Source organism: Tetrao urogallus (genome assembly GCF_951394365.1).
Source record: "Tetrao urogallus genome assembly, chromosome: 25".
In the NCBI taxonomy this organism is placed as follows: Eukaryota; Metazoa; Chordata; class Aves; order Galliformes; family Phasianidae; genus Tetrao; species Tetrao urogallus.
In genome coordinates this window covers 3,108,637-3,121,804 of record NC_136838.1, presented here as the reverse complement: position 1 = coordinate 3,121,804, position 13,168 = coordinate 3,108,637, and the positions used below count along the sequence as shown (strand labels likewise).

At 53.2% G+C, this 13,168-nt stretch overlaps 1 protein-coding gene across 1 annotated transcript; it reads right to left on the bottom strand.

The window, feature by feature from the left end:
• Positions 1 to 783: 783 nt before the first annotated feature.
• BSG (basigin (Ok blood group)) lies at positions 784 to 11,662 on the bottom strand (the record flags this gene model as incomplete). Its single annotated transcript, XM_079546678.1, has 9 exons — positions 784 to 976; positions 1,409 to 1,473; positions 1,796 to 1,820; positions 3,724 to 3,997; positions 4,478 to 4,608; positions 5,090 to 5,178; positions 6,079 to 6,238; positions 7,765 to 8,112; positions 11,581 to 11,662. The coding sequence occupies 8 exons, from the start codon at positions 11,660 to 11,662 to the stop codon at positions 1,416 to 1,418; spliced, it is 1,167 nt and encodes a 388-aa protein (XP_079402804.1). The 3' UTR covers positions 784 to 976; positions 1,409 to 1,415.
• Between the last annotated feature and the right edge of the window lie 1,506 nt (positions 11,663 to 13,168).

Here is a 13,168-nt window from a genome sequence, read left to right as displayed (position 1 = left end):
GGCAGGGGTCAGAGCAGGCCAGCAAACCCAGGGGGCCCAACCAGGAAGGGAGAGAGAGACCAGAAGCCAAACCAAGGTGGAAAAAAAAAAAGAGGAATCATCTTTATTTGTGAAGCATGTTAACAGATGGATCAGCTCAGTGCTACCCAGCAAGAAAGAATCCTCTGAGCATTACCTGCTCTCAGACTCCTTTGTCACACAATGCAAACCCCCTCCCCAGCACCACAGCCCCAGCATCTGCTTGCTCCAGTGTAGCAACTTGAGATACCAGCAGCCCCCCATTAAATGAGTTATTGCTACTCATGCTCAGCCAATGCCCAGCTCTAATGCTGCCTCCTGGTTGCCTGCTTGACTGTAATCACCCAGAGCATCCCTGGGGGAGCTGGAAAGGAAGCCTGGCAATTACAAGACATGCAAGCTGCTCCCATGCAGCTACGCTCTTTGCACTGGGAAAGATCCAGAATTACCTTTCGAAGCCCATTGGGAGATCAGGTCATCTCCACAGGTTGCTACAGCAGTTTCTTCCTGACCTGCCCCCAGGACAGACCTGCAGCACACAGGGAGCTGTGACAGTTGCTGCTCCCCACACACAGAGAGGCATTTCAAAGTAAATCTACCCATCACACACACGCAGCTCTTCCCAAAGGTGAGAAAGAAAGCATCACCCCACCTACCCCCCTCCGTATCAACATGAAGAAATACATCTACAACAGTGACCCAGACTATCAGAAAAAAAAAAAAAAGAAAGGATTTACGCTTACAGGTAGGAAAAAAAACCCTCCCACAGCTCTCTTTTATTCTTTTCTTTTTTAAAAAAAAAAAAAATAAATGTGTGTTTTAGATTCTACAACTTAATTTCCTGTCGAAAGTGAAGTAACTGAATCGCAAGGACACGCTAAGTATTTCCTGGTGCTATTTTACAAAAAAAAAAATAGAAGAAAACAATGTCCAGACAAGTTCTTCAGCTACACGTCACCTGGCACAAGAGAAAGAAAAGGCAATTAGAAAACCCAACGAGGCTGTGCTGGGGGGTGATGAAGCAGAAAGGACGACAGCTGCCTTAAGCAAAGCTGTGAGCTCAACCCATCCCATGCTGGAGCAATCAGACAGCCCTGACCCTCCCATGCTCTACAGCCCAATGCTTTCTTCCATGTCTCTCCCACTGTTCCAGCAGCTTTGGCAGTTTCTTATCAGATTCCTGCTGGCCTGTGCCTGAATTTAACAGCAATGCCTCCTTCCCCTCCCCTCCAAACAGCGCATGGGCAAAAGCTCTTCTTGATGAAGGACCCCAGCTGGACAGTGCCCTGTAGCCAGCAGGACGAGCCCATGACTGCAGGGAGTGAAGAGCTGACCCAGCAGGTCCCCAGGGTGCCCTGACCCAGCAGGTGACATCAGGTGCAGCACTGACCTCTGACTCAGTTAGCATTTCTCTGGCGGACGTTCTTGTCCTTGTGGTTCGTGGCATTGCTTTTCCTGCAGAGAGAAAAGGCACGATGAAGAAAGCAGCACCAAAGCCCACCCCTACCCCACTCACTGGTGTGATTCGTGCCCAAAGAGTTGGGTAAGATAGAGCAAGATGAGGTTAGCTTCCAGAACAATCAGTTTTGGAGACTTTTGTGCTGTTCTAAGTAGTGTTCTGCTTCTATAGAGGCCACATTAAAAAAACATGGAGGAAACATCTCCCAGGAAGCAGCCAGCTTTCACGTTCTGCTAGCTCTTATGTTCAGAGCAGATTCCCCAAATGAATGCAGTCTGGCAATACAAACTGACTCAACAGAAAAACCAAGGCACTTACAGTGGTGCAGAGCCTCCATCATCATCTTCACATCCAGGACAGCATAGGAAAAAAAGAAAGAGTTGTGTGAGGGAAGAACAAACATGAAATCACCTCTGGCTCTTCCACTCCTTTGAACCCCAGGGCTGAGCAACCCAGGTGGGTTACTGGACACACTGGATATCACAGCACTGAGCCCACACGGTCATTTCACCAGGGCCTGGGAGAGCAGGGAGGGCTTATCACAACACCACACCCTTGTATGAGCTTTAAGCTGCTTCTTGCCTGAGCTCAGACATGGAGCAAGCTTAGACATGAGCTCCTGTTACGCAGGAGGCTTCAGGAACAAGGCTTTAAGCATCAATAAGCCCTCGTCCTCCCCACACACACTGTGAAATCAAAACAGATACACTGCACAGCACGTTGTTGCTACGTGGAGAAACTCAGCTAAGCAGACACCGAGTCCTTTCACCAGCTCCTTGCAATCTGCCACTTCCCCTGAAGGCTCCATCATCTCTGCAGCAGAACAGCAGTGCTCTGAGCACTGGGGCTGCCTTGGTATCAAGACCTGCACACAGCTGGTGAGAGGATGATGCAGGAGCACAGCTGGAGCCATCTCCCAGTTCTTACCAGTCAAGTTAGCATCCAGCAGCAGAGGAGGAAAGAGTGGAAAGGTAACACCAGCAAGGTTGCGCCATATACAAGTTAGACTCTTCCCACTCTAGCTAATAGGGAATTGCCAGCCCACAACCACACGCTTGGGGAACAGCGTTTATCCGAGCTGGCCCAGCACTCCCTTCCTGCCAGCTCCTCTCAAGAGGGTCAAATCTATGAAGATTCTGGGAGAACACAGCTTTACGTTGCCCTGCTGTCACACACAGAGCTGTTTCTTCGCCCACAAGCTCAGGTTCCCAAGTGCTGAAGATCTCTGGCTGATGAGCCAGAGGGTGGGAGGGTATCAGGACCTTTCAGCATCACACGTCCTGTCTTCATCTGTTAAAGGATCCCCTACGGCTCTGACTGATCAGCACTCAACAGGACCTGGACCCAGTTGACGTCAGCAGAAGCCAAATCATTCTGTGAACCAGTTACAGCTCTTTTTTTTTCTTGCTAAGAGACACAGCTACACATGAGACATCTGCCATCCAACCAGGGCTGTCAGAGGGAACGGATTCACTCATAAAACTGCCTTGAGTAGAATTTCTGAAGCCCTACAGTCAGAGGAGGAACATTCAGTTCCAGTCCTTCTGCTTCCCCTTCGTAGCACTCAGTGCACCTGATGTGTGCTGCTCCCCAGCAAAGGGCTGAAGCAACTGACCTAGCAAGCAGGAAGGATACCGAGCATCTGTACTTCATTGTTAATGGGATCAGATAAGGAAGGCAAAGCTGGTCAACACAATGAAGATTCCTACTGATAAGGAAAGGGAGGAACCGTGTTTTCTGAACAGATTAAAGATAACACTATGCATGGAGGAAGTCCCCAGGAGTCAGGATGTGTGAATCTGAGAGCCCAAAACAGATCCACGAACTGCAGTTAAGCTAAGCCTGGTATTAATAGAACCACTGACAACACAGCCTGCTGTTTACTAATTGGTTTCTCCAGAATGCTAATGGTCAGAGAAAGCCCCGTCCTCCAGACACCCACATGAAGCAGCTGAACGAAGTGCAGAGGCATTGGTGAGACAAAGGGTCAGTGCAACCTGCACCCACTTTTCTCTCACTCCTGAGCCAAAGCACAGCTTGCTGAAGGACTGTCACTACAGTGCAATTACTTGAGACTAAAATAACTGGGTAAAGGCTACCGTGCTTAGACAAGAAGCATTCCTGAAAGGCAGCCTCACACGGAATGCCTGCCTGACAAAGCACAGCCAGAGCTCTCCATGAGAACGACTTGCCTCCACCCCACAAGCTACTTCCCCCAGGAAGATTCGACCTCAGCCACCTCTTACCATCAAGAACCTCATCTGGCTTCCTCCTCTTCTCGTAGATGAAGATGATGGTGACGAGAACCAGAACTTCTGCCACGATTCCCAGGAAGGGCCAAAGAGCTGCCAGGCGGCTGCGGACGCGCAGATTCACCGTAGCACTTCCAGGGCCCATCATGTTGGTACCATTGCAGTGGTAGTCACCTGTATCTTGCTCAATGCTCAGTTTGAGGATGCGTAGCTCTGTCTTGTTGCCATTGGACTTGATGATGTAGCGATCAGTACCATTGACAACGGGCTAGGAGGGGGGAAAAGAGAGCATCAGGGCTGGGACAAGGGGAGCTGAGGGGGGAAAGAGAGCATCAGGGCTGGGACAAGGGGAGCTGAGGGGGAAAGAGAGCATCAGGACTGGGACAAGGGGAGCTGAGGGGGGAAAGAGAGCATCAGGGCCGGGATAAGGGGAGCTGAGGGGGAAAGAGAGCATCAGGGCCGGGACAAGGGGAGCTGAGGGGGAAAGAGAGCATCAGGACTGGGACAAGGGGAGCTGAGGGGGGAAAGAGAGCATCAGGGCCGGGACAAGGGGAGCTGAGGGGGAAAGAGAGCATCAGGGCTGGGACAAGGGGAGCTGCTTGCTCACCATGCAGTGCTGTCATTACAGAAATCCTCCTTGCCACAGCACTGAGCGTAAAGGATACTCTGATATTGCTAATTCTGACCCTCTGCCTTCCTATTGGTGAGCAGAAGGGGGCTGGGGAGGGGGGCAACAAACTACAGCACTTACGGTTTGATCACTTCTGAACCAGACCCAGGTGCCAACAGGGGGGTAGGAGAGACTCTTGCAGGTCAGCACACCTGTGTCCCCCTCGTTCCCATGCTCAGACTTCTTGTATGCTACAACTTGGGGTTGAACTGCAGCAAGACAAAAAGAAATGAGACACCTCCCTGCAAACGACTTGCACTCCTTGCAGCCCACCTAGCCAGCATCAAAGTCTGATCACTCATAAGGCTTCCTTTCAGTTTAAGAAGCTCATTGCTGGGTCCTGATGCCCAACATCTGACATGTTCAAAGAGGAAAGCACATCAAGCTGCTTCAGGAAAGGCTCAGATAGGTTGGACCAGTAGGTGCCATCCCTTCTATCACTGTTGTGGGAACACAGACACTGGTTACAGCAAAGGCTTCAGGCTGACCCTACAGATGCTTCAGCTGCTTCATAAAATGGAAGATGTCTCCTAGGGCATCTGGTAATTCACAGGTAGACACTGAAGCCATACTGGTAAAGATCAGAAGCAGTTTTTCACGAAGCTGAAAAGCTACCAAAAGGAAGATGTTCAGGAGAGCACAGCTTCCCCACTCCCCTCCTCAGCCACAGAAGCAAACTGACCACATTACCTTCTATAGACACGTTTCCTTTTGCCACTGGGTTTGTTTCATAGATGCATTCATAGACACCAGAGTGTTCTTCAACCTTCCCCTCGATCCTATCAAAGAAAAAAACAACCAACAACCCCAAACAGGTCACCCTATGAGCCATCACCCTGCTGGTGAACAAATCAGCAGAGCAATTTCCAATGTACAGAAGCAGACCCCTGTAGGACACCTGCACAGCACCCTCCTCTGTAGGCAGTTTGTCCCATCCCAGTTTATGCAGCATCGTGCACCCACTGCAGCCCTGCTCCCTGCCCTTCCCTCCCTGCACGTTAAAAACCTTCTGCAAAACTGCTGCTGTGAGATTTAGTGGATTATGCTGACTGCAACAAACCCCTCATTCTGCAGCTCCCTAATACCCAGCGCTCCAGGGAAAGAGCCAGCAAAGTTTCAGTCCACGGCTGCAATGGGACAACGAACTGTTTGTTAGCTCTGCTGCACACCGAGCTTCCCACTTCCAAAAACCACTCAGCTAAGGAATTGAGGTCACACGAGGGAGGCTGGGTTATAAATACTTTAATCCTTGTTCAGCTCCCTGTTGCTATGGGGAGACAGGCACGTCGGCACTGCCATACAAAAGGACATGATGCCTCTACAGCTGCTGGGTCAGTGCCAGCCAGGCCTGACTGTAATCAGAAAGGAAAGCTCACTGCTCTGCCACAATAAGGCCACTATTCCCACATCTGCTCAGCCACAACCTGCAAACCTTTTCCTATCAGGCAACTCCGTTGCTTGCTCTGCAAGAGCAGAGCGATGCACATCAAAGCATCACGCAGAGAACACTAGAGTGTGCTGTTCCACGTGGCCTTAGAGCCTAAAAGACTCTTTCTTTTGCAAGGCTGCAAGCTTTAGCAAAAAGACTTTGGTCTGGGTTAGGGAAATACCAAGTGTCTCCAGCTTGAAATGCAACTGTTGTGTAGAGATTCTTCTCTGCCCTTGCTCCTGACACTTACGTGTAAGTGATGAAAGAGTCTGAATTGCCTTCTTCTGCCTTGAGTGTCTTGTCTCCCAGCATCCATTTGTGGCCCTTGATGGGGGCGTGAGGTGCACTCATGTTACAGCTGAGGACCACCTTGTCAGCAGAGCTGGTGTACTGCCCCGTGATCACCGGACCTATTTGGGAACAAATCCAGAGAAGTTACCATCTGCTATTTGTGAGGTCAAGCACCTGCCCAAGAAACTCGAATGTGAATAAGAACACGGCTCCTTGCTTCCATCACTTACCTGGGCATCAGTTTCTCACTAGGCCTGACGGATGTTTTCAACACAGGAGACTTACAGTCCAACACGAGTGCCCCCAGCAACACCGGGGTGCTGAGCTACAGCTGCTCCCAGTGGGGCAGAGCTGCTGCTGTGCACTCCAGGCTGTTGGGAACCTCCTGCTCTATGGGTGCAGCTCCCAGAGAGCTGAGAGCTCCACGAAGGGTTGGAAAAAGCCCTGCTGGGAACAGCAGCACAGCTTTCTGCTTTCAGAGGCTGCCTGCTGAGTGCCAGCACCTCCCACAGCCTGAGCAGATCTATATGCCTGCAGGCAGCGTAACCTATGGCAGCCAAAGCCCTCTATAGGAGGGGGTAATAAAGAAGCCCTTATGCAAGCTGTGCGTGCGTCGGCTGATGCAACCCAAAAAAGTTGCAGTGAGATTTTCCTCGAGGGAAAAAACAACGCACAGAACCACGACTCCAAAAGTTCCTGGAGCCCCATGTGCCAAGAAGCAGTAAATTATGCAGTACAAGATGACTCAGACCTTGCTCCTCAAAGGAGGCACTCCAACAGCTGCCATTAGCAGAACCATTATACGGCCCCTATGGCACTATGTTTCCTACCCTTGCACCCAGCCTTATCTCCAAGAAAGATGGATTTCTGCACAGGGCTAACAGGCATTTTGGCTTTCTGTCTCCTCACTTTCCCCTAGAAGAAGGTTCTGCTGGAGTTTTCCATCACTTATGCTGGAGAGAACACGATTTTGCTTTGTGATAAAACCACAGCAGGACGTCAGATCCTCTCTTAGGTTTCTGTTAGTCAGAAATCAGCAGCCTGTTGGCTCTGGAAGCAGAGGGAACCGCTCACATCCAGAGCACAAGCAGCTTCCCCACACTCAGCGTCGCACACAGACACGGCCATTTCAAAAACGGTTGCACCACCAGCAACTAAAAGCAGATTTTTTGATCCCCACAGCTTGAATCACTAAGCAGGAAAGCGAGCTTAAAGCAAGGCTGTTGAGAGGAGCAGAGGCTGCACGAGGTGCAGGGAAGGGCTGGTTTGTCAGTGGTGGTTAGGGCAGAATCTACCAACGGAACTAAGGCTCTGCAAGCCAGCACTGGGGCACAGAGGCACTCGGGGATAAGCAGAACAGTCCAGGTCTTTGGATCCACAAAAAGACACAGGATGGTGTTTTGGTTGGGAAGTCACAACCCTTTTTGAGCAGGGCCAGTTGAGGTCAAGCCAGAGGTGGTGGAGGAGATGACAGAAAGGGGGGAGGGAGGGATTTGGGGGATGAAGGGGGAAGTCTCTCGGTTCTACAGCCGGGGTGAGAAGGTGAGGGGGACTTTCGGGAGCCACGGGTGCAAGGGTGAGCATGGCAGGAGACTCAAGACACCGGTGTCCGAGCAAGTGTCAAGGCCTCAGGACGGCCACTCACGTTCGATGACCAGAACGTTGGCCTGTGAACGGATCCACTTGACTTTAGGGCTCTTCGACAAGTGATTGCGATCAGGGTCGTTGCTTGCCCTGCACTCATAAGTGCCCGAGTCGTCGCTGGTGAGGTTTGCGATGTAGATGGTGCTGGTGGAATGCAGGTTGTAGGTGGCGTTGATTTTGACCCGGTCCTGCCACGCGCCATCCCAAAGCTGAGCAGAGGTCTCATTAGGCTCGTTACCCTCAAACCACCACTGGATTTCAGGGATGGGATTGCCAACGGCCTCGCAGTGCAACTCGACGCTGTCCTGAGTCAGTCTCCTTTGAGACAGTGGTGACTTTATAAAACCAGCTACGAGTTGAAGAGGTATTAGTGCAAAGTGTTAGTGCAAAGCAAGAATCCACCTGCCACAAGCAAAAACTCAGCCGTTGAGATGAGGCTGCAAATAATCCTCGGGTCAGCACCTGCCTTCTCTCCCTCCCCTTAACCTATGGCTCTCAGTTTGAGCTGTTCCACCACCAGCCAGATTTCCTATTGCAAAGCCACAGCTTGCAGGAGAGAGTGCAGTGCTCCCAGCTATGCAAACAGGAATGCTTCCTGCAAGGGAATTGTCTGCATCTCATTGCAGTGAGGTGTCCTCCGGGCTTGGGAGAGCAATAAGGCCACGCACACTGCATGCACAGAGCCAGCCCTGCCTCCCAGCAACATGAAAAGCACTTCCCTGCACACACCTCTATGGCTACGCTGAGCATCTGAGCATGGCTCCTTGCTGTAACAACACCAACGGGGGTATCTGAAGTATTTCTCCCACCTTACAAGTCCTGCTCCAACCTCCCCAAGCTGAGAATATTACGAGCCGTGCTGATTTCACACTGCGCAGAGGCATTTCTCACCCTTCATATCCACTGGCAGACAGCAAGATGAGACTTTTCACCCCAGGCAAGCCAACTTTGCAGAGGTAAATCAGTAATAAACAGGTTAAAACCAATCACCTAGAAATATACAGCGTGTTTATTGACTCCAGGGGTCCACATCTGAGAGCAGACAGTCCAAAGGTTGCAGCTAAAGCAATGCAGGGCTCTGACAGCTCAGCTGCCAAACACCTCCAGCGGCTATCAGCCACATCCAGCAGCCCCAGACTGCCCAAATCATCACAGCACGGGGGAGGGAAAAGAGGCCCTGGAGGGTGGGGAGGGCAGGAAGGGTGGCTCAGCCAGCATCACTCCAGGAAAAGGCATTGTGGAGTCAGTGCTACTTACGTGACACCCCAGCGAGGTTCCAGAGGAACTGGGGAGGTTTGCAACACGTATTTCCTGCAGCTGACTGCAGGCTGCTCTTCCCAGAACTGCCAGCAGCAGACGTGCAGAATAAAAGCATCCCCAGGAAATCAGTTGGCTGGTATTAAGCACTTCCATGTCACGGTTATACAGACGGCTCCACGTGGGTTTTGTAACACGCAGGCATGAGGGAGAGGGGTTTGAGGCTATTTTTTTTGTTGTTTTTACATGCCTTAGGACATTTCAATGTGCCACCTCATGGCTGGTTTGGGGAGCACAGAAAGCAAGTTGGCATTATGAAACCAAGTTTCCTCAAGACAAACACAAAGGAGCCTGCAAGGTACATTTCTCAAAGGGAGATTTAGCTTTCTACACTGAAACTTCAGAGGTTTGCAGGGATAGACGAGCCTGGAGAAGCAAGGACAGCTCTGACCTCATAGGATACAAGGCAGCTTTAGCAGACAGTTGATATTTAAAACCAAGGCGCCTTAAAGCAGAGGTCAGAGCAGCCTGGGAGGCTGCTGCTATTTTGTGTCAACAACAGCACTGCAGTTCACTCCTAAAAATGCACCTTTCAGAAACACCTTTGCAAGCAGCTTTAGTTTCCAAGCCATGAAAAGACTACAGAAACACAACAGGGACACCAGAATGATGATCCTGAATTGCTTTGTTTTTAAGCAAGAGATGTAGGAGGTGTCTGGAGCTGCAGGGTTGGTTTTGTGCATCACGCTGCCGGGCTGAAACGCTCCCAACCACCTCATTGCAAAGAGCCACGGCATCAACACCAGCACATGTAGCAGCCTGTCCCTGTTAACTACAGCCTGACTCTAAATAGGGGCTAATAAGCAGCAGTAGGTTTGCATTTTGTTTCATTTCGGGGCGTGTGTGTGTGTGTTTTACAGTTACAAGGTGATTATAGCAGGCTGATAAAACAAGCTGCTGCAAGGTTACGTGCTATGAGTTAAAGGGCACTCAGAGCAGTTCAGAGAGGCTGCAGAGCAGATCCTGCTCCAAAAAGTGCTGAACGTGGAGGAGAGGTGAACCCTCCCCCCTCCATAACCCCTCCAGTTGGTTGATGTGCAGAGTAATCTCTGCTGAACTCCGGTCAGGAAAGGTGCTTCATTAAGCACATCCTTTACAATGCAGATCTAACAGCAGCTGCCTGCAGGGCAGGTCCTCCCACCCAGGTTTGCAGGGCTGGAAACAGCTTCTCCACACTTGCTCTGCATCACGCACTAAATTCTTTGTCAAAAGCAAAGGAGGAAAACAAGGCGCCCCACTCTAAAGGCTTATATCCCAAACAGACCCCCCCCAACACCCAGAAATCAGCACATCCATACTCAACAGAGTTAAACAGCCACAAAGGGACCCCAAATTTCTATCCACAAGTATTCCCTAAAGGCAGCACCTCGACGACCCAACTTCATCATCTGAAGGGGCTGCTCAGAGAAGAAGGGAGAAACCACAAGGCGAGGGCAGAAAGTTTCCTCTTAAGCCCTGCCTGAGGGCACACACAGACAGGAGGCATTCAGTGCCAGGTCCCATCCATCCAGCTGTGTACAGAGGGGATTGCTGGCTGCAGCCCCGGGCTCTGGGAATAAAGCATCCCTCCATTCCATCTCCTGCTCCCCCAGGGGTTACAGCTATTGCAGGGGAATTTAAACTTCTTTGCAGTAGGGAAATGCCTGGGCTGACGTTTCTGCCCTGAGGCTCCAGCGTTTGGATCCCAATTGGAACCCCGCAGTAACTTTGTAGCCTAAACGCGGCATCAACGTTTCAGCATCGCCACAAGCAACAGTCAGCCCCAAGCTCCGATCTGCATCAGGGGCTGAGTCAGAAACCTCCGGGGAAAAACCTCAAAACCCCGAGGCCCCAAAACGAACCCCGGCCACGTTTTTATACCAGGGGATAAAAAGAAGTGAGAAATGGCAGCGCTGGCACAGCTGAGAACGGACGGATACGGAGCGATCCGACGGCACCGGGCACGGCACCGACCCTCCTGCGACGGAGGATTATAGCAACTTAAGCTCCATGTGAACATCCTTAAGGGTTTAACGCCCTCAGAGCCGCTATTCCTCCATAAACCCAAGCAGAAGGAGGAGCGGCTGTTATCCCGTTGTTTATTGCGGGCAATTCGCAGTTCGGATCAGCACCGCTCCATTCCCCGCCGCTCTCGGAGGCTCCGCGCGATCGGAACGGAGGCGGAGCGGCGGTAGCAGACCTGGGGCAGCTCCCCCCACCCCCGGCATGGCCCGGGCAGCCCCGCCCCGCAGCGAACGTGCCTCGCCGCAGGGAGACCGAGCCTCCCGCCCGTCCCCAACCCCTCGAGGAGCCCACCGACCCCCCCCCCCCCATACAACCCACCCCCACGGCTGCCTCGCACCGAGCCGCTCTTAGGAGCAGTTCTCCCATCCCGGAGCTGATGACCTCCAGACCGGTATCGAAGTCTCCCAGCGCTCGCCCTCTATAAAGCTCACATCCAATCCCACCCCGCCTCCCCGCCGCGCTTCCAGCCCTCCCACCCCATCTCCCGGTACCGCACCTGTAGCATCGCCGCCGGTCGCCAGTAAGTCGAGCACGAGCAGCGCCAGAACCGCGCACCGCACGTCCGCGCCCGCCGCCATCTCCGCCCGCACTCCGCGCCGCCCCGCACCGCCTACTATAAGCGCCGCGCCGGGTCACGAGGGAGAGAAGGACAGAGCGGCGGAACCACGTTCCCATCGGCGCTCCGCTCTACCAATAGCGCCGCCGCTCAGGAGCTTGGTCCCACCCCCTCAGCTAGATCTGACCAATCAGAGAGAAGGGCTCGAGAGCGCCCTTCTGCCTCGCGTTCCCTGCGGGGAGAGCCGGTTCGGGCCGGTCCAGTCGAGGCTCCGCCCACCGTGCGGCGAGCAGCCAATGGGAAAGCCCGAGGGGGAAAGGGGGGGGGGGAGGCAATGCGCGGCCCCGCGGAGGCGCGCTCCCGTGCCTCCATCCGCGGGCGGTGGGGAAGGGCAGAAGCGAGGGGGAGGAAAACAGGGGAGGGAGTTTGTCCGGGGCGAACGGCCGAGTAACGCCGGCTGCCCTTTGCTCTGTGCTGTTTGCAGAGCGCGGCTTGCCCGTGGGCAAACTCCAGCTGACCCCAACCTGTACCGAACACAGCGGGGATGGGAACGGGGTGCCCATAGGGCCGGGCTGGAGGGCTCCATTCCAACCGCCCATCTGACCTCGGGGCGGAGCAGCATTAGGGATGGATGAAGGAGCCCCGAATCCACCCTACAGAGCTGTTATCTGTCCTTGAACCTCTATTAATCCTTAATATTTGTGGTCTGGGGGTCTCCACCACGCAGGGGGACCTGCAGGGTCCCACCGGTTGTGCCTCTGCTCAGGGAATGGAAGATGCAGGCGGTGACCACCATCACCCGACCACCATAGGGTCCCCAATTAGAACCGGGTGTCCCCACGGCCACACTGGAGGCACTGGGGTGAACCGGGGCCACGGCTGAGCTCATGGGAAGGGAACCAGGCAGCAGTTCCCCAGCCCAGGAGGTGAAACTGAGACAAAGGAGGCCTGAGAACAACAGCAGGGTCCCTGCCAAGGCAAACTGGCTGCCCAGCATGCCGGGACCTGGCTGGTGGCAATGGGCCCCCAGCACACAGCTCTCAGCTCAGACAGCATCTTCTGTTTGCTCTGAGTTATGCTGGGGCTCGGAGTCCCCATTTCCAGCCCAGCTGAAGCTCCCTGATAAGCACCCAGGCACTGGAGCAGGAGATAACACAGCACAGGCAGGTGCTTCAGCTCCGATCAGCAGAGCAGGGGGCCCTCCACAGGGCAGCAGCTCTGTCCCTGAACCCCCCTCCCCCTCCCTGGGCAGTGACTCTCAGCTAAACCAACCCTGGAGCTCACACCTAACAGAGGACAGAGGTTGCAGGAGGGGAGGGGGGCAGGAAATAAGCAACTGTATGCACTGACGCCATTCCCTGCAGTGCTCCCCATGGGGAGATGCCTGTTCTTGTAAACTCTTTAATCTTCCTGGAGTTCCTCTTCCCTCCAAAGCTCTGCTTCCACCCACCACCGTGTCCTGCCTGGCTGCCCCCTCCCATTTGTTTGCTTTCCTCTCCTGCACTGTGGATTTCCTCAGACACAGCTC